Raw genomic sequence first — 21,815 nt, forward strand, 5'->3', positions numbered from 1 at the left:
CTGCCTAATGGCTGTTTCTCTTTTTGCATTTACTGTGATTTGTCCCCTTCTCTTCCGCGCCAGGATACTATACTATTTAGTAACAGAGCGCGCTACAAAAGCCTCTATAATAATAGTATCCCTCGACTGCATCGATCTCACCACGTACAAGATGCGCAAGTGGGTTCCAGTGGTCACCCATCTTGCAGGTTGTCCGCCCCAGGCACCTGCGGGATAGCAAAAGAGACTCAGCTGCCGTACAGAGTCCTCCCAGTACGAAGCTCCATAGCTAAACAGCCATCTCCGCTCCCCCGCCGCTGTGAATTCTGTGGAAAATATTTGAAACCCTTAAAAATACTCCTCATGGATTCTGGAATCGTTTGTTTCTATTTTACACCTTGTGTATAGATTTCCTACTGCCTTTGTAAGGAGTACATTAAAAGATTTGAATAGCACAACACCATTTCTGTGCTGTGAAGTGGTTGGAGGGGTCGTGAGTTTGAGAAAACCCACAAATTCTTGAAATTAACCAGAGAAACCCCGCACACACAATCCTGGGGTGTATGACAAATTATTTTGATACCTTGGACTCCTAAACCCAGCCATGTATGTGTGTAAGCCCAGACATTGGCTTTGTGTGTACATCACCTGTAGAGTTTAACAGGACATCTTTACTGTTAGTGACTTCGAGGCACTTGGCGCTATATCGCGAAGTAGTGCGCTGCAAAGACCTGCCTTAAATAGGCAGTGGCAAAGCCAATAGGGCAGCTCATTTGACTTTGTAAATGCATGTTTTGTCATCAGTTTTGCAATACATTATTATTGGGGAAACTGCTGGACCCTTATGAAACTGAAAAAAAAATTCTAAAGCCAAAATATCATTTTTTGTCTCGTAAAGCATACATTACCGAAGTAGTCACTGGCACTTAAGGGAACTACTTTATGTATGGGTATGCTCCATGTAAAAGAGGTGAATGCCGTCATTGAGTTCCAATTTGTGAGAGCAGAATGCTTGTCTGCTCAGTCTTTACATTCTACATTGTCCTTCCCTGGTAGATGGACTGTTATATCTGTCTTTCTGCACTGCCCACTTCCAGATTTCTTGGGCTAGTTGTGATAGGGTTTGAATGATTACGTCCCACCCTTGTTGGCGTAGAACATTCTAGTGGTATTGTCTGTCTGGATCAATATTGTTCTTCCTCATAGCTTCTTCTGAAAGGCATTAAAGCCAAGAATTGTCAAAACAACAAGACCTGTTGTCATTGGAAGAGGGAAGGGTACTACACCCAGAACCATTCTCTTTAAGCCTGGCAGCTTGTTTCCTGAAGACTTTAAAAAATGGTCATCTTAGGCTCCTAGAGAGCCTAATATCTGTTCTTAGAGATGCAAGAAGGCCAACAACAAGGACGTGTTACATAGCCTAATGCAAGAGATACTCAATATGGTGCCATAAAGTGGGCTTGTTAAAGTAAAACACTAAAGATGCAACTGTGTTAAAATATCTTGCACACGTACTAGACTGCAAACTGAAATATGCATCCTTGAAGGTGCGTTGAGCCGTAATTGGGACCTACACAAGAGGGCACTTAGGAAGAAGTTTCTACACAACTGTAGTAATAAAACATTTTTTGAGGAAGGAAAAATAATGTAGTGCTAACTAAACTAATGAAGAAACCCCTTGAGCCTTTACACAGGGCCACATTAAAGAGGCTCACACTAAAGATAGGATTCCTAGTGGCTAGAACATCACTTCGAAGAGTGAATGAAATACAAGCACTCACAGTTCATGAAATATATTGACAGGTCCACCAAGACAGAATAGTCATAAGGACTGAAGGTGTCTGGCTCATTATGTGATATATCTAAAAGTTGATATACCATATGGAGAGTCCAGGGGTTTCCTCGTGAGTGGACAAGGCTTGCTATGCAATCCCAAAGTGCTCTATTAGGGGTTAGTGTGGTTGAGCAGCTTAGGCTTAACACAGAGGAGTGCAATACAATTGCACATACACACAATGACACATACAACTCAAGGAGTAGATCCCCACCAATTTATAAAAATAGCAAGTATCTTTATATTTAGGCATCAGAGGAATTATTCAGGTAAGTACGTTACTAAATATAAATTCTTTTCACTTTCAAAAAGTGGACATAGTTCAGTTTTCAGAGTTCTGCAATGTTATCCTATTGAAGAACAAGTTATGCAAACAGGTACAGTACATTGACTTACAGGACCAATGTCCAGGATTTAAGGTGAGTGGTGGGCAAATCAAATTCCAGGGCAGAACCAACAGTACAACACTAGCAGCACGGGGCAGCGGGCTGCAAGTTCAATTCCGCATTGGGAGCCCAATGCTTTTCAATGGGGACCAGTCACTGTAAAGAGTCTGCAGGCTCTGGTTAGGAAGCCAGTCAGGCTGCACAAACAAGTGGGCTCAGACCTTGCAGTGCTCGCGGACACATCTTGGTCCTCTTCTTCAAGGCGCATGGGCGACGGGTGCTGAGATGTCCTTAGGTGTCAGGTTTTCCTTACCGGAACTGTTGCGGTTGAAGGGGCCTGTGAGTTAAAGCTGCAGGTGGTATCAGGGAGTCCGGATGGATGAAACCACAAAGAACTCACGCTCTGGAGGGCTTGGGAACCTTGTTTGCACCGTCGGCCCACACAAACTAAGGCTGGAGGCGACGGGCACAGTGGTAACTTCGGTTGTCAGGTTTTGGCAGTTCCAGAGGCATCAGAGTCTTCTCTTTTGGAGTTTCTTCAGAACCGGCCAACTGTTCATGGGAGTTCTTGAGGCTTTTTCAAAGGCAGGCAGTCCTCTCAGGTTTCTGGAGTCAACAGCTGCAGGACGAGTCAACTGTGGTACAGTTTTTTCGATGAGGGATGCAGATGCAGACATGCCGGCGGGCTGGTACCAGGTCAGCTGTTTCTTTCTCATTGGAAAGCATTACCACATAAAAACGCATTTGTTTAGCATTTTTGCTTAGCTGTGAAAATTGACACCTCCAAGTACTTAGCGATATACAAAGTGGTTGGTGTTACAACATATATAAAAATACCTGTTATTTTCCAAAATTGGTCTAGAGTTTCTTCATGAGTGTGACTAATTTATTGACGCTGAGTGTTCAACAAATGCTAAACACTGTGCTTTGATAATCCTAAACTCCCTGCCCACACTACCACAAAATAGAGATTTTGGAATTAGTGATTTAAGCCCTATAAGCTGACATGGGCCGCCTGCACTTTATACATGGTGTTACTCATTTTGGTACACTACACAAAAAGCTAAGCTAGCTTCCTACAGATTTATGCTGCAAAATGAAAGTTTCTTACCTGTAGGTGTAGTTTCCAGTTTGAAGAAATTTCTAGATTCACAAGCGACCCAGCAACCTCCACCAAGAAGATGGAAGGAGAAAATAGACAACCCCCCCAAAAGAAAAAGAATCTGAAGATGCCGACCAAGAACTGAAGCTTTAGGATGAGGGTGTACAACGTCGCAGGAAACGCGGAATGGTGGATTCCTCAACACCCAACAACAAAGAACAAAAATGGAAGAGGGACTTCAAAAAATTGGAGAATTCAGGACCCATCCACTAGATGTCAGAATGACGCCACAATGGTGTAGTTTTCGGCACCTAGGTGAGGCCAGTGCCCTCTACCAGCCTGGAAGAGCTATGGAAAAGTTTCCTGATCAAGTCTAGTCCCTTGTATAGTCAAAAGGTGAAGAATCTGTAGGTGGATAGACCATCCACCAGAAAGATCCCTACTGAAGGTAAATAACTTGGGTTTATTTGCATGAAACTTGCCAATCTACTAACTCAGTCAGTTAGGTTCCAGTGTGCCAAGGTTCATGAAGATCTGTCAGCTGGAAAAAATTGTTTGAGAAGCAAGAAAAAGATTTTTGTGTTGAATGAAGGTGAACATCACCATTCTGTGTTGTGTAGCCTACATTTAGGGCAGTTTAGAGTGGAATTTGGACAGTGTTTTATGCACTGTCATTCATCTATCTTCATTACATGCTTTTCCTTGATTGGTTGAGGTGGTCTGTGTACTTCTTGTAGTGTTGTTTTTCCCTACTTATTCTGTAACCTGTCTAAATGAGGTGTGGGCATTTTGAGAAACATAGTAATGGAAATGAGGGCAAACATGCATGAAACTGTGAGGGATCTACACACTGAAAGAAGAGGCTTGCAGACAATGGAGTGTATGGAGAGAGTCATTTGAAAGAAAAAGAGAGACAACAGTCGGACGGTTTAAGTCCATCATGAAGGATGTTAAGGATAGAGGAGAGACATTTTGAGTTGGTGTGCAATGTGAGGATGCAAAACTGTGTAAAACGTTTGCATGCAAGATAACTACATTAGGTACTTTTGATGGGCTTTAGAAACAGCTACTCTGTCCGCTGCTAGCTACCTCTGGACAACCACTTCCACAGAAATAGCAGATCGACTTGTAAGTTGGAAGCGTCAAATACTGGCTGTGTGCATATTCATGGAAATATCTGGAGACTTAAGCTGCGCCAAAAGGAAGCAGTAACCTCACGATCATAGCAACATAAGAGAATATGCAGGGTAAATTAAGCAAACCACGAAAAGGAGATTATGCGAATGCTGGAGCAGATGTCTTCTGATGTCCACCATTAAAATATGTTCTTATGCGCCCCAGTGTACCCTGGTGTAGGCCTTTTACCTACATTTGTCCTCCCTTGTGCTACATAACCGATCCAGCACTGAACTTTTACCTAGTTGTGCTGAAAAAATGTCGATCAGTTTTCTCCGACACTATCCTCATTTATTATACATGAGAATTCCTAGTATCATCTTAATCCCCTGCCCAGGACATACACAGCAGAATTACCATCTTCTGTATAATACCTCTGTACCAAAGTCAACGCTAACGTCTTCCTTGGACAACACCTCCACTATACATAATGGCAAGCCATTTCATATCTAGGTAGAACCCCTGAGCGGATTTTGTGGGTATAAAAGAAAAACATCTTTGCTGGGAAACCAGAGGAGAAGGTTTCACGCTGACAATAGACGCTGAGGTCCCGGCCTGCAGAAGCTCCAGCATGCCATTGACTGACAACCCTTGCGGGTTGTCTAACTCAAGACCAAGACAGAGTCCTTTGTTCTCTCCCATCAGGTAATGGGGCTGGCTCTTTCCTAGGGGATTCTTCGCTTTACACCCACATGCATGCTAGGTACACTTAGATGGGGTTTGAATCGTAAGAGTATGCTCGATTACTGCCATGTATCGAAATTCCTGCATATATTTACTGTTTTAGCACCATGGCAGAATTCTGCCTTTAATTTACTCTGTTGGTACTTGTAATCTTATATATCTGTTTCTGTCTAATGATTGTTGCAGCAAACATGTTTTATACTAGAATGACTCTGGATCAATAAATGCTTATTGAAAACACCCCCATTGTTTATTTTGTGTATCTCTCTGAGTCGAAGTGCGCACAATTAACCGAGCAAAAAGTACTGCACTGTTTCCACGATCCCTAAAGGATCAAGGGTGGTCGTGTTCGATAGTTGCCAGAAACTATTGGCTTCTTGGTTAAGTTAGGGGGTTTATGGTGGCACTGTGAGCTAGCTGGTCTAAAGTCTAACATATTTGGGGGTGTCTGTAATCAGTTTGGACACCAATCCCTTACTTTATGTTGCCTGGACGCGCAGATCCTACGTATTATTAGGAACTACACAACATTGTATTATATCAGTAATTACAAAAGTAAGTATTCCTTATACTTTTCTGGGAAGGAATAAAAACTGTTGATCCTAGAGAAAAGGCAGTCCCTCATCTCAGATTCCACAGCACATCAGTGTTTAATCCTGACTGGATTGTTTTATAGCCCAGTCTGAAAGTGCGTCAATGCACTCGTTAACCAAAGTTTCAATTGTAGGGGATGATAGTGTGCATGAGAGGAACACAGAGTATGTTCTCACCTCATGGGCAGCATTCACCATTGCCCCAGTATTGGAACTTTCATAGATTCCCATGCTTTGTATCATTCCCCGTTGTCGGAATGGGAGCCTCGGTAGTACAAAAAACCATAGAAACAAAAGAGAAGCCTAGGCCTCATCTCATTTTGTATCCTATCACCCTCTTTTTGTAAAAAGAGACCAAACCTTTGCCAGAACCAATCAGAGCAGCCTCTGGAACCTTCCTGAGAGAGCTCAGAGCCTCAGATTTTTCTACCGCACGTTGTGCTAGGGAGTCTCCACTGAGCTCTGCTCAGTTTTCAATACTTTCTGGTTATTTCTTCAACTTTTCTTCATCAACATCGACATGTCTGACAAGGAGAAGAAGGCCTTGTTCAGGCCCTGTGCCTCTTGTGGGGAAAAAACGTCTGTTTGTGGAAGATAAGCATGACAATTGTATTTATTGCTTATATCCGGACCACAAGGCCACAGAGTGCAAGATCTGCAGAACCTTCTCGAACAAGACTCTTCGTGACAGAGAAGGTCGACTGTTGACCTGGCTGCAGAAAATGAAGACTCGCAAGGAGGTGATCTCTTCAGATGAGGAGGATTCCACATCGTTTGCTTCCTCTCACAGATCAAGGAAGAGGGGTAAGTCTCCACCTGGTGCTTCTACATCTGAACCCCCTCTTCAGGCCTCTCACAAGATCTCTGATAGGTCTGAGAAGGCTGGTCCCCTTCAATCTCCTCACGGAAGTGAAAAGGAGAGGCAGGGACAGGCGGCTGGAGGTGTTACAGCCTTAAAGGACAAAAAGGAGAGTGCTCTCCCTTCTCCTCCGCCCAAAAAGAGCAAATCCAGTGACCAACACTCTTCTGTCACTTCAGGATCTGGGCAGGAGAAAAAACAGCGTCCGTCGACAACTAAAACACCAGGTACGTCGACGACAGTTGTTTCTTTGAAAGTTCCCGCTGTTTCTGTTCCGCCGTCGACGGGATCGTCGGCGGCAGCTTTCTCCGCGACGACTACTTCGTCGACGTTCAAGGTCCCGAGTTCGTCGACGCTGACGTCGACGACGACGACAGGCAAACTGTTGACGGCCGCGTCGACGACGACGAAAACTACGTCGGCGACGACCACCACTTCAACGTCGACGATAATGGTGATGACGACGAGTTCGTCTACGAGACCGTCGACGAAGACTATGGTACCGTCGACGATTCCGCTGACAGCTCCGTCGACGGCGGCTGCACTGACGACGACGGCACCGTCGACGAGACCGTCGACGGGTCAAAAGTTGCCTTTTCCAATTCTGAAAATGTAAATAACGCCGGAGATGACTTCTCCGCGACGAGTTTCTTCACATCCACCGACCATGCTGCTGGATGATGAATCTGAGGAGGATGAGATTGAGGATGATGACAATTATGGACCTGCCTATAGTCCCTCGGACTTGCATGTCAAGATGCAGGAGACGGACACGGAAGAGTATTATGAGCAGACAGGTGACCAGCAGTTACATCCGTATGTTCTGGAAGAGCGACGCGCTCCAGTTTTGGGACAGGGCATGGTGGCCATGCCCTCTTCGCTCATCTCTGATTTGCAAATGATGCTTCAGGATTATCGTCAAAGGTTCCCGTCGGAACCGCCTGGACAGTCTGCGTTGCCTCCACCGCAAATCCAGCCGCAAGTGCAGCCGACTATTAGTCTTCCAGTGGTGTCCTCCTCACCACCGCCAGTGACACCTTTGGTGCGGGTCCGCACACCGGATCCCTTACCAGTTCAGACGGTCCATCAGGATACCTCTTCGGATGAGGAAGTGATGCAGGTGGATCCCTTGATTGATCCGTTACAGGACCCAGACTTGGATCAAGGGGACAGTGGGCCACAAGATCCGGACGCATCTGGTCGTGACACGTCCATCTCCCCTCCAGTGGATATAGGGGGTTTTCATCACCTGATGGAGCGGGCAGCAAAGAGGTTTGGCTTGCCTGTGACGAGGGAGGAATCGGAATGTTTACTTTATGACTTTAAGGAACAATACCGGAGATCTGTCAAGTCTATTCCCATCATTGAGCATGTATGGGAGGAGGGTATGAAGATCATGCAAAGTCCAGCCACGGGGATTACAGTGCTCCCCAGGCTGGAAAAGAAGTACAAGGCTCCGGAAGGCAGTCCAGCTTGCTTTCTTGGTCAGCCGAAGCCTGACTCAGTGATCTCTCAGGCGGCCCAAAGCAAGTCAAAGAATCCGTCCACACCGTTGACCACACCCCCGGACAAGGATGGCAGACGTCTGGATAATGTTGGAAAACGGTTTTCATCCATGGCCAGCTTGCTAGTTAGAGCGGCAAATGCTCTTGCCATCTTAGGCCGTTACGACCGCCAGATGTGGTGCGACATGGAACCCTTCGTGGAACTTTTACCAGAGCCCACAAAGGAGGAAGCCAAGAAAGTGCTTACAGAAGGGGAAAAGTCTTCTGCAGAAGTAATTGACTGCGCAATGGACATTGCTTCCACGGCGTTTCGAGCCTTGGCAGGCTCCGCAGTGCTACGGCGCCAGGGTTGGTTAAAAGCCACCTGGTTTCGACAGGAGGTCCAAAACAGGATCCTAGATCTCCCATTTGATGGGGAGATGCTGTTCGGGAAACATGTGGACGATGCCCTGCAGAATATAAAGAAGGACACGGACACGGCAAAGTCCTTGGGGTCACTCACCTATCGCAAGGTCCCCTTTAGGGGCGCACGAGGGAGAGGATTTGCGTCTTACAGAGGAAACCAGCAGAGATATTCCTCACAGTCTTCCCAGTCCTATAAACCCCAATACTCAAATCAGCGACAGGGACAATCGGCGTCTTTCTCTCGCCAGCCTCCGCGGGGCCGTCAGAACCGACAAGGTCGTGACAACACCAAACGGCAATAGCGGCCTCCCGGCTCTACCTACTGTTCCTCCCCTCCCAGTCACATCAGTGGGAGGCAGGATATCCCTTTGTCTGGACAGCTGGAAGTCTATCACATCGGACCAGTGGGTCCTCAATATCGTAGAGAGTGGCCATACGTTGGAGTTCCAAAACCTTCCTCCAACACGAGCTCCGGGCGCCATCCGCACAGGACATCTAGGATTACTCCATCTAGAAGCCCATCAATTGTTCCTCAAAGGAGCGATAGAACCGGTACCTCTCTCTCAGAGGGGCCGGGGATTCTATTCAAGATTCTTCCTGGTGCGGAAGACGGCAGAAACTTGGCGTCCCATTCTAGACCTTCGGGAGCTCAACACCTATCTCGTAAAGCTCTCGTTCAGGATGGTCACTCTCCAGGAAATTCTACCTCTCTTGAATCCGGACGACTACTTGGCGTCGCTGGATTTAGAAGACTCGTATTTCCATATTCCGATACACCCAGCTCACAGACAATACCTACGCTTCACAGTGGGAAAGAGCCATTTCCAGTTCAAAGTGTTTCCGTTCGGCCTTCGGTCGGCACCAAGGTGTTGGCACCGGTAGCAGCTTTTCTTCGACGACAGTCTCTAGAAGTTTTCCCTTACTTGGACGACTGGCTTGTCAAGGCACCATCGTTCCAGGAAACTTCTCAGGCAGTTTCTACTTGCATCCATTTGTTCCGTTGCCTGGGCCTTCAGTTGAACGAACGCAAGTCAGTCCTGCTGCCCTCCAGAACTGCCAGATTCCTGGGGTCCATTTTGGACACCACGCAATGTACTGCTCGTCCCTCGGAGGAACGACAACAAAAGTTGATGGTTTCAGCTCGACTACTGTGCCACAAGAAATTCCTGTCGGTCCGCCAATACAAATCTCTTCTCGGATCGATGTCATCCTGCATACCATTGGTACCGCATTGCAGGCTGCGAATGCGTCCTCTGCAGGAGCAGCTAGACAAGCAATGGCGCCAGGCAGAGGGGTCATTCAACGACAAGGTGGTGGTGACATCAGCCATGAGAAAGGCGGCCGAATGGTGGCTTCTAAAAAGCAATATCGCCCAAGGTCTAACGTTCAGGAGTTCACCTTCACCCATGATAGTGACCACAGACGCTTCATTGGAGGGCTGGGGTGCAGTTCTCCGAGAGCTTCAAGTCAGTGGCCACTGGAGTCCAGGACAGCGCCAGTGCCATATCAATTTCCTGGAGCTGACGGCCATTCGGTTGGCCTTGCAAGCTTTTCTTCCCAGAGTTCGCACCCATTCGGTGCTGGTCCGTACGGACAATACGACGGCCATGCACTATGTCAACAAACAAGGAGGTACCAAATGGCAGACTCTGTCCGCAGAAGCTAAACGGATTTGGGATTTTGCGATTCTGAACAACATCACTCTGAGAGCCGAACACCTGGCGGGAACTCTCAATGTCAAGGCGGATGCATTGAGTCGACAGACAGGAGTGACTCACGAGTGGGAGTTGAATCAATCCATTCTAGACAGGGTGTTCTCGGTTTGGGGGACGCCAGCCATCGACCTCTTTGCTTCGGCGGAGAACGCCAAATGCCGGTTCTACGCAAGCAAAGTTCACCATCAGGGGTTCCTGGGGAACGCTCTTTCGATGGCTTGCTACAGCGCATTCTTTTACGCTTTTCCTCCAATTCCCCCCATTCCTCGAGTTCTCAGGAAAATGAAGGCAGAGCCCTGCAAGATGATTCTAATTGCCCCAGCATGGCCCAGACAATTCTGGTACACAAAGCTTCTGAGGCTCTCCCAAGCTCCTCCAATTCAGTTGCAACCCATTCCGTCCCTGCTGTCCAGGAGTCAGGGGCAGGTTTACCATCCGGATCCGAGATCGCTCCACTTGACGGCGCGGCTCCTGAACACAGAGAATTCAGTCATCTAACACTCTCTCAGGAATACAGAGAGGTCTTGGCTCAAGCCCGAGTGCCAAGTACCAATAAGACTTACAAGGCAAAATGGAAGAGATTCTGCTTGTGGTGCCAACGTCAAGGTCTCCATCCTTACACTTCCCAACCTCATCAATTGTTGCCATATTTACTATCTCTGGCCAAGTCTGGTTTGGCACATTCATCGGTCAAGGTACATCTGGCGGCCATATCCAGATATCGACGCAGTTCTTCAGGTCCTTCCTTATGGTCCTCTAGGGTTGTTAAACAATTCTTGAAGGGATTATTCCGGATGTATCCGCCAGTTCGTCGTCCTCCACCAGTGTGGCAGCTCAACCTTTGTGGCTCAACTCATGAAGGCTCCGTTTGAGCTGGTGCACAAAGCAGACTTAAAGTTTCTATCGTGGAAACTGGCCCTCCTTGTGGCTCTAACATCAGCGAGACGAGTGAGTGAGCTTCAAGCACTCTCCATAGTGCATCCATTCCTGCAATTTAAGAGAGAGGGTCTTATTCTTCGGACCAATCCCAAATTTATACCAAAGGTGCCATCTGAGTTCCACTTGAATGAACCCTTGATTCTGAAATCTTTCTTTCCGCACCCTTCTACACCTGCGGAACGCACACTACATTCTTTGGACGTTCAGAGATGCTTAAAGTTTTACTTAGAGCGCACACGTCCCTTTCGGAAGTCAACTCAGTTGTTTGTGTCCTACAGCGCACCACGAAAGGAGTTGCCTTTAGCAAAGAGTGGCATTTCCCGCTGGATCTCCAGTGCGATTCAATTCTGTCATCAGGAAGCAGGCAAGCCACTGGACGGAAGAGTCCGTGCACATTCCACGAGATCGGTGGCATCGTCAGTGGCTCTCTTTTCGGGAGTTGCCATTAAGGACATATGCAGGGCAGCAACGTGGAGCAGTACTCATACCTTCACGAAACACTACTGCCTGGAGTCTGCGGGACGCGACGACGCGGCTGTTGGTCAGGCAGTCCTGCGGAATCTTTTTCATTGAGAGGTGAGCTTTCCCTATGATCCCTCCATCCTGGTGAGCACATTTTGTTTGTTTTGCTATGCTATATGTATTGCTTGTATGGTTATGTGATGCCATGCAGTTACAAAATGTGTTCTTGGTAATTTACTGCTAGCTACTCTGATACAAAGCATGGGAATCTATGAAAGTTCCAATACTGGGGCAAGAAAACAAGTTACTTACCTGTAACTTTGGTTCCCCAGTATTGGTAACTTTCATAGATTCCCATGCGCCCGCCCGCCTCCCCTGGGAAAGCTCAGTATTTTTACAGAGTTAGTGGCGGTTTGCACAACGGCTACAAAAATCTGAGGCTCTGAGCTCTCTCAGGAAGGTTCCAGAGGGTGAGGCTGCTCTGATTGGTTCTGGCAAAGGTTTGGTCTCTTTTTACAAAAAGAGGGTGATAGGATACAAAATGAGATGAGGCCTAGGCCTAGGTTTCTCTTTTGTTTCTATGGTTTTTTGTACTACCGAGGCTCCCATTCCGACGACGGGGAATGATACAAAGCATGGGAATCTATGAAAGTTACCAATACTGGGGAACCAAAGTTACAGGTAAGTAACTTGTTTTCTTAAAAGCTACCTTTCATCTCTCTCTCCCAGGCACCTTACAGATTTAAATATGGGCTATAATCAGGATTGATATACATTTTCACTGGTGGTGCTGTATTTTCATATCTTGTTGGGACAAGAATGGACTTGGTATGGTATACAGATGTGCACATCTGCCTCGTACTCCACGTGAACCTGGTATCCTGATGTTTATTTCGATCTACTATCACTCTAATCTAGAGTGTGCTCAGAGCCATAGGCCTGTCGGCAGTGTGAGGTTCACGAACTGTCCTGTGACCTGGAGGGGCGGAAGAAGTGTGATCTCATAGGAGACCGTGCACTACTGAACCTGACCTGAGATTGGCTGCATGCGCAGACCTTGTTTCATGAATCTGTAGATTGACCGGAGGTTATCGGGGCTGGACTGGGAAACCAAAGCAGGCCTGGCAATTTTGTTGGACCAGCCCCTGGGAAGGACGGGGGAGTTCTGCAAGTATGAAGCACTACTGCTTTTGGTTACTGGGGGCTGATATTGCAGTACTGCTCCAGAATCGACCCTGAGTAACAAAACCGGCCCCCACCTTTTCAGCTTCCTGGTAAACACCTGATGCCTGCTAGGGCCAGTCCGGCCCTGAAGGTTGTTCTCTGAGCTTGGGTGAAGTGAATTGTACTGTATGGTTTTGGAACAAAACTCATGTGCTTGCTTCCTTTGCACTTTTACCTGTGAGCTTGATGACCGATGCATCAAGGTGACGGGCAGATGGCGTAGTGCAGAGCGCTAGGGTGCCTGTCATAACCTGTGTTAATGGATTTCAGACACTTGGACTGCCACTTTTTTAAAATAGTGGAATCTAAATTAGGTAAAAAGTGCACGCACTACATGTTTTCGGTTGAACTATAAAGATCTTCATAGGATCTGGTGAAAACCTGGGTTGTGGCTACTCGAGAACATATCTTTGGGCCTGTTAGTTTGAATAGATTTATGCACAGTCCTCCAACACAAATTAAAGTTTAGTTCTGATTATTGTAGATTCCCTTTATATATGTATGCACAGTCCAACAAAAAGAATAGTTCTGATTATTGTAGATTCCCTTTAAATATGTATGCACAGTCCAATGTAAAGTTTAGTTCTGATTATTGTAGATTCCCTTTATATATGTATGCACAGTCCAACAAAATGAATAGTTCTGATTATTGTAGATTCACTTTAAATATGTATGCACAGTCCAAAGTAAAGTTTAGTTCTGTTTATTGTAGATTCACTTTTCCATGTTGAATTTTCAGAAATCGAAGAAGACTTCCTTTGACAATGATTCCGATGGAGAGATCTTACCGACCGACTTTGCCTCCGAAAGCACGACGGAGCGACAGCCGCGGTCCGGCCGAGCCAGAAAAGAAGTGAAATATTTTACAGAGTCCGAAGATGATGATTTTGATATGTTTAATTAAGTGCTTGAAAAAGCACACAAATTTCCAACAATATCTTGTGTAGTCCTTTTGTCCCTCCTGTCGCAAACTTTTGTACATTTGGCTTATTTTATGTGATCGCGTAATTGATGGTTTTTATTATTGTGTAGACCTTTTAACATTTTGTTGTTCCACATACACTTTTATGCTCTTTTTTACTCATTGAAATGTTCATGTATGTGTCTGATTGGCTTGTAGAAATGTTTTAGACTGCTGTGCTGAAAGCACACATTTTAACTGTCATGGTTGCAAACCTGCTTTTTGAAATGAAGTTGAAACATTAAAAAAAGAAAAAAATCTGAAGCACCTTGCCTGCAGTGTGATTTGTACACAAACGAAGGGCATACACGACTGTAAAATAAATATATTTTATTCTTTGCCAGGAGACTCCATGGAAAAAGGTAAACAGTATATGAACATAGAAAGTATTGTTAAACAATCTGAATGTACAAACCGAGCCGGTGACGGTACGTCCCCGACTTGCTAAAGTATGCCCCTTTTCAAAACCTAGTAGTGCTTTGAATGAGGCCGAAGAAGCTCTGAGGGGTGGTTCACGAGAGTGAGTTTCCGTATCGGCTTCAGGATACTGGGCGGACTGAACACACTCCCTTACTTTTCAGCCAACACTCCTCCCTGTGACACATAGTTAAATGGGACACACTGTGCCCCATGATAGGTAGTGGTCAAGCCCATCGCCTCCTGCGAAGTATTCCAAATGGCTTGTGAACAAGTAAACAAAAGATCACATTACATAAATGCTGCACCTTGGAGGCTATCTTCCCTGTGAATGTAGTAAGAAATATTTTACTGCACCCACCCTGTAATAAACATTTTTAAAGTGATGAACCAACAAATCACATTTGATTACTTGAACTTGCAGTTCACAAAGACGCAGAAGACTTTGCTTCTGATGCTAGTGCATTGAATTTGTCCTTATACTTTCGATAGAACTTAACAAAATGTAATCGCTGATATCGCACAGAGGAAAAGGCTTCTCCTCCCCCTAAAGTATTCCACCCTCCAAAAAGAAAGCCCACTCTGATTGAATTTCCACTCAGTCTTTTTCTGGTGGCCCATTCTGTTAGCTCAGTGTCTTTGTCATTTTATGCAAGATTAAAGGAAAGCACCAAAAACATCCATTCAAGAAGAAACACTCCAGAGTTGTATGTACAATGTCCTCAAGGTACATTTAAACCAGTTTCCGAATCGATCGCGTCATGCAGTCTTGAGCAGAACAGAAAAATATCTTGTTTCCTGTGTGAAACCGCAGGGTTGCATGTACTATTGTAGATTTTTGTTTATAGTTTTTAATAGTCCAGGAGAAGGTTGTGTTTAAACACCGAGTAGTATATATATATATATATATATATATATTTATATTATATATAGATTTATTTATAAGTAGAACATATTGGTCATTTTCCTATTTTCATGTTCTGGAAACCAAGCACCTAGTGGTTTTCCTAGCTGTGTGTAAGGTTTGTTCATATGAATGTCTTAAAAAGTCAATCAACTTCCTACTTCACTGGAGGAGATTCCCCAGTGCTGCGGTTGTCCGCCGAGCTTGTTGAGATGGTGGGGCTGTGCTCTGTTGTATCCTCATCTGGACTTGGGGAGCCTGCTTCAAGTCCCTCAGAGTTTTCTAACATTTCCTGGATGAGAGGCGGCATGGATCCTGGAATCTCCAACTTTAAGGTGATCACACGTTCGGCACCTTAAAAAAGAAAAATAAATATTCAGTGGTCTGACTTTCAACAACCAGTTTAAGTATTCGCATGTGTCACTTTGAATGTCTTGTTGCAACAGACCGGATATGCTCTTTTTGGAATCAAACTTAAAATTCTTCATTACAAACAAAAGCTCTTGACTTTGGCAGACCTTTTCAACATTTTTGCTGATTCCCATTACAGCTGCCACTGTTTCTCACTTCACATAGGCAAGCACTGTGTGCATATTTGTTATCGAGTATTTGAACATGAATGTGTGTTTTAAATCTCTATTTCAAAATGAAACTTAAAATTCAACACAATACCCCGCTCACTATTCTGGTCGTAGCCTCTTGACATCTCTTCCCCCTGCTCCGCCACAGTAGAAATCTCTAAGCAAACCCAATTCTGCAGCTGAATAGCTAGTAAGATCACTGAAAGAGCAAGTCATTGGTGGGTTTAACAGGTAACATGATGTTGGCGCAACCCTGGCGTAATAATGGCTCGTGCATCTAGGCCACATTATTTAAACTGTCGGTGAGCGGCTTAATTTTTAGGGAGGACATGCTTCATTGTCTCAGAAATTCACTCGCTAGCTCTTACCTTCTAATGAATCGAGTGTGGCAAAAGTAAACGAGCACAAGTGCCATTTGAAAGAAACCCAAATCAAGCATCATTCACTTAACGACGGGGATAGGTTACCAGCAGCTTTGTGTGAGGTAGACTTGATTTTTCATTGGCATTATGGTCAATACGTTTTTAGCAAGGGCTGAGAAGTGGCTTGGAATAGGGGAGCACTGCAGAAGCCTGATGGGAGAGGTTTAGGGGTCTGGGTGGAGGGAACACTGCAACACACTGAAGGGAGGGGCATTTGCAGGAGCCAATAGGGAAGAGCGGTTCTGAATTCTTGCGGAAGATAGAAGGGCCTCTGCTGGGACTAAGTTTACACTATACAGTGCTGGATGGAGGGGGGCTCTGCAGGAGCATGGAGTGAGAGCTTATATATACCTAGAATTCCAGATCATGCATAACTAGCTGCTTTGGTCCATGTTTAGCTTTGAATTAGTAGGCTTGTGTTGGAAGCTGGCTCTGTATATACTATACTAAAGTAATGTATAGTGTGCACAGAGTCCAGTGGAACCCCAAAGGTAGGCAGAGGTCAATGTAGATAATAACTTACTCTCTATTAGTGATAGTGTGGTCAAGCAGTAAGGCTTTATCAGAGGGTAGGGCTAAGCATTTATTGCACACACTCAGGCAAGAAATGTCATACACTCAAATACTGAGCTCAGACCAATTTGTTTGTATAAAAATATTTAGTTATATTTATGTCCTAGAACCTAGCAAGCCTGGCACAGGTAAATGTAAATGGTACTTTTCAAGGCAGGTTGAACAATACAAGCAAGCTTAATGAAAAGTACTTTGTTACAGGTTTGTAAATGCTTTGAATGGGAAACAGCCATTACGGTGACTTTCTGTAGGGGGCGTGCTAACCTAAGGAATAGTATAATTTACTATTCCAACACTTTCCCTACTGTTGCGCACACTGGAGTTGGAATAGTAAATTATACTATTCCTAAGTCCAGCGCGCCCCCTACAGCAAGTCGATGTAACGACTTGCATTGTAACGTACTGCGATGTAACAATGTGGTCGTTGTAACAAACCAACTACACACTTCGAAAAACGTTTTCACGAAAAGCAGTCAATGTAATCCTATGATAAGAAATTGAGTTATCGGTTTACAGCTAAGTAATTATTTGTAGGAGTTGGGTTTCCGGGGTTTGAACCAGGGTTCCCGCAGGGTCGAAGATGCACTCTCAGAGCACTCTCTGCTGCCCAAGGGCCGCGGAGTGCTGAGGCCTAATGTTATCCAATGGGGGCTAGGGGGCCTCCGGTTGGTGGCTGCTCGTGAGCAGGCTACAAGGTTATGGGAGCAAAGCTCTTGGTGTTAGGCTCAGGGCAAAGGGGGATTCGAGTTAGCACACAAAGTGCACACGCAGCAGCACAACCGGAGGCCGCCTTTCCCTCATTGGATAACATTGGGCCTCAGCACTCTGCACCTGGCCACCCTAGTGCCGCCGTGACAAACCGTGAGTAAACTTCCTCAAAAAGTTACACCCAAGTGTAGGAAAGTGGGTTTCTGTTGCAGTAACCCCCCTCCACTTTTTGCCAGACTACTGATGCACTTTGACTTGATGTGCCATGGGTTCCTGCCAATCATGTTCCTAGGGCCTCTGTTCTTTCCCTAAACTGTACCCTCAATTGGCCCCTCTGTGGCCACGTCAGCCCCTTGTAAAAGGTACCAAGGGCACTGCGGCCAGGTAAGGCGCCACCCTTAGAGGCTCTGTACCTTTACACACACACTGCTATTGTAGGTGTTTTGGTGTAGAACAAAGTGAAGAGTTGACATGGCACACATCTGTGTGCCATGCGTACAACCCACTGCCCTGGCATTGGTCAGCGACCCCTCTAGCAGGGTGCGCTATACCAGTGGTGAGTGGACAGGTGCATGAGCCCTGTACCCCTAAAGTGTCTAGACCAATTCTTAGACATTGTAAGTGCAGTAATGCCATTAAAATATTATAGTGCTGGGAGTTTGTAATTTTGAAATCAACAGCAGCATAATAGCTTTACTGAAAACTGGGAAGTTTGGTATCAAACTTCTCAGCACATTAAACCCACACTGATGCCAGTGTGGGATTTAATGAAAATACAGTCAGAGGGCATCTTAGAGATGCCCCCTGAAAAAACGACCAGCGTCTGGTGGGTTCCCTGACAAGTACACACCAGCTTGCCACCACGAGACATGTTTCTGGACCCCTGGGTTGGGAGCTTTCGCTCGCTGAGCCCAGAAACAAAGCCTTTCCTGGGCGTAGATGGTCACACCTCCCCCAGGCCAGGAAGAGCCATCTGTGGCAGGGGAGCTTCAAAGGCCTTTGTAATGCGACCCCCAGCTTCTTGCTATCGGGAGCATGCCCCCTTCCTGTCTCCCCTCCTTTTGGCTGGAAAAATGAACACAGTCCAGAAGGTGTGCCCACCTGTGCCACGCCCACCCCTCAGGTGAGAGCGAGGTGAAGCCCACTCTTCAGTGCCCGCCATCTTACAGATGGCAGGCACTCTCCAATCAGGATAAGGGATTGTGCCCACTACCCCATGTGGGGGTGAGCAGAGCAAGGGTGTAGTCACCCTAAGGACAGTAGACCATTGGCTACTGACCTCGGGACCGCTAAAACGCCCCTAAATACAGTATTTAGAGGGCAGCCATGAACCAAGAAGACAAGAGTTCGAGGCATGTGGGCTGCTGAATTCATATCTATAGCATAGATCGCCGCCTAGTGTTGGGTCCGGATGATTGCACATTGTTGTCCTGCAAGAGTCTTCGCAGTATCACGAGATAGGTGTCTCCTCCCCTGGACTAACAGTGCGCATGGGCATCGACTCCATCCCCAGATTGTTTTTTTCCGCCATTGGGTTCGGATATAATTTCGTTATCTCCAGTTCGGAATCAACATAGACTTTTTCGAGGCCCGAAGGCCTTTTTTCTATAACCGTCGGTATTGTTGCGTTCGGTGCCCAGCTCTGTTCTGACTCAGTTCCTGAGTTGGACATCCAGGGAGTCGCGTGACTCTTCGGTGCTCGAGGCCCAGTCGACGCAGCAAGACCTTCGACGACACAACATGGAACGGAGCCCGTTCAAGATGTGTCCCGTGTGTGGATCAAAATATCCCCACATCGACATCCACCCGGTGTGCAACAAGTGCCTGTCGCCGGACCACGATGAAGCCAGCTGTATGGCTTGTTCCAGGTTTCGATCGAAGAAGACGATTCGGCGCGTGGCGCGCCTGGAGGCCCGGCAGTCGGCCCCGGCACCGGTGGACATCTTCGAGAGAGAAGAAGCAGACGAGCAAGAAGTTCAGATGCAGGTTTCACCTCCAGCGGAGGAGATCGACTACGAATACGACGCGGACGTCGAGGTGGTCGAGACAGAAGAAGTCGTCGAAGAGGTAGGAGACGACAATGAGGCCTATGGGGCCACGGAAGATAGCTCAGAGGAAGAGCTATGCCCCGTTCGAACAATTACAAAGGCTCAGGTCGAGGGATCGCCACACGGCCTTACCCAAGACCTTCCACCCAGATCCACGGCCTCGCCTACGGGCCCGGCTACGGACACTTCGGCGGAGCCGCCATTGTCGAAAACGAAACCGAAAGTGAAACCATCGGTGTCGACAAAAACGAAAGTGGTCGAGACGCCATCGACACCGAAGACGTCTGCTCCTCTAACAGCACCCTCGTCTTCCGAGATGTCGGGGCAGTCGAAGCTGAAGAAAGCTATCGACCCGGTGAAGTCGAGCAAAGGCGTCGAGCCGAAAACGGTCAAGGGCGTCGAGCCGAAGTTAAACAAGGGCGTCGAGCCAAAGTCACACAAGGGCGTCGAGCCGAAGACTGGGGCCCCGAAACCAGTAGTCAAGGCCGCCGATCCGAAAACGTCGGCGCCGAAGTCTGCAGACACGGAAGGAGGGCATGACGCCCCGAAGAAGGCTGTTCCTACGCCTTGGCCGGAAAAGCCCAAGACATCGACGCTTGAGTCCTCACAGGCCAGTGGGCCGAGAACGTCTGTCGGGTCGACGAAACCGTCCGCTTCCTTTACGAAGCAGGTCTCGGACTCCCTGCAACGCATCAGGAACAAGGCGTTCGAGGCATGTGGGCTGCTAAATTCATATCTTTTGCATTAGATCGCCGCCTAGTGTTGGGTCCGGATGATCGCACATTGTTGTCCTGGAAGAGTCTTCGAAGTATCCTGAGATAGGTGGCTCCTCCCCTGGACTACAGTGCGCATGGGCATCGGCTCCATCCCCAGATAGTTTTTTTCCGCCATTGGGTTCGGATGCGGTCTCGACGTCTCTCTGTCGGAACCGAGAAAAACTAGCTTTTTACGGCCAAAAGGCCTTATATTCTTTGCGTCGGTATTGTTTGCGCACGGTCTCGAGTTCTTCCGTCTCTTTGAGTCGGAATCTGCGGAGTCGTATCACTCTTCGGACATCGAGGCCTTCTCATCGCAACACGACCGCAACTTTTCAGCATGGAGCGGAGCCCGTTTAAATACTGTCCCGTCTGTGGGTCGAAATACCCACATATTGATGTGCACCCGGTCTGTAACAAGTGCCTCTCGCCGGACCACAACGAGGACAACTGCATGGCCTGCTCCAGATTCAGGTCAAAAAAGACACTTAAACTTCGGTGCGCCTTGAGGCCAGACAAGCGGCCCCGGATCCAGAAAACATCTTCGGCGACCAAGAAGAGGAGGGCCAAAGCCATCATCTTCAAATCTCACCGCCCGCGACGGACATCGAGGCGGATCCAGAAGACGACGACGACGGAGTCGTGGGTCAAGGCCTTGAATACGTCGACGAGGTAGGGGACGTCGAAGAAGTTTATGGGGCCGCGGAAGATAGCTCAGGGGATGAGCTATGCCCCGAAGGTTACACGGATCAGGCTCGGGTCACGGGATCGCCAGTCGGCCTTACCCAAGACCCCGCACCGCAAGCCACGGCCCCGCCCTCAGGCCCGGCCACGGACATACTTGCTGCGAAGCCCGTATCGAAACCGAAACTAAAACAAGCGGTATCGACTACACCTAAAATGGCCGAGCCGAAACCGAAACTTACAGATTCGAGCGTTCCTAAGATGGCGGCCGCTCCACCAAAAACACCAAAACCTGCTGCCTCATCGACTCCGTCGACCTCCAGTCCACAGAAGTCAAAGAAAACTGTCGATTCGACGGTGTCGAAATCGTCGGCGGAGGAGGTTTCCTCTAAGAAGGGAGTTTGGCACGGGTCGACAAGTGCGACGCCGTCTAAGCCCGCCAAAGCCAGCGACAAAACTCCGGTGCCGACTGGGACATCGTTAGTCGGACGCGGGGTGGAAACGGAGCCTGCAAAATTACACGGATCGAAAGCTGGAAGCTCAACACATCGGTCCAAAGACTCTGTGTCCACGGCTGCAGTATCCACGTCTAAGACGCACAAGGGCCTACAAGACGTCGGATCCGAGGGCAGGGTGAATGCCTCCTCGTCGGCGCCAAGTGTCGCTGTGAGTGACGCGTCCCCCATCGCCTCTTCACTACAGAGGATTCGGGAGATGGCCTCTGCAACGCCGGCTCCGACGCCGTCGCACCAGAAGCCGATGGACTTGCCGGCAAAGCCTGCAGGCAAACTTCTCTTCCTTCTGCCGCCAAAGGAGGCTCCGAAGGCCTTTACCACAAAATTGGCGCCAAAGACGTCGGAATCATCAACGTCTGGAGCACTTTCAGGTCGACTACTCGA

The 21,815-nt window shown here is 47.4% G+C and overlaps 2 protein-coding genes across 6 annotated transcripts in view; one reads left to right on the forward strand and one right to left on the reverse strand.

Annotated features, from left to right (window-relative positions):
- Nucleotides 1–14,088, forward strand: part of TOP2B (DNA topoisomerase II beta) — a 607,938-nt gene extending 593,850 nt beyond the window's left edge. For all 5 annotated transcript variants that reach the window (XM_078663968.1, XM_078663967.1, XM_078663969.1 and 2 more), the window contains exon 36: nt 13,603–14,088. In XM_078663968.1, the coding sequence (XP_078520094.1) occupies nt 13,603–13,767 (165 nt within the window). In that variant the 3' untranslated portion in view covers nt 13,768–14,088. The remainder of the gene's footprint in view (nt 1–13,602) is intronic.
- A 51-nt stretch (nt 14,089–14,139) lies between these two features.
- Nucleotides 14,140–21,815, reverse strand: part of RARB (retinoic acid receptor beta) — a 419,484-nt gene continuing 411,808 nt past the window's right edge. Inside the window, exon 8 of the mRNA XM_078663972.1 lies at nt 14,140–15,499. Within this exon, the coding sequence (XP_078520098.1) occupies nt 15,303–15,499 (197 nt within the window). The 3' untranslated portion in view covers nt 14,140–15,302. The remainder of the gene's footprint in view (nt 15,500–21,815) is intronic.

Source organism: Lissotriton helveticus, chromosome 10 (assembly GCF_964261635.1).
Source record: "Lissotriton helveticus chromosome 10, aLisHel1.1, whole genome shotgun sequence".
Classification (NCBI taxonomy): Eukaryota; Metazoa; Chordata; class Amphibia; order Caudata; family Salamandridae; genus Lissotriton; species Lissotriton helveticus.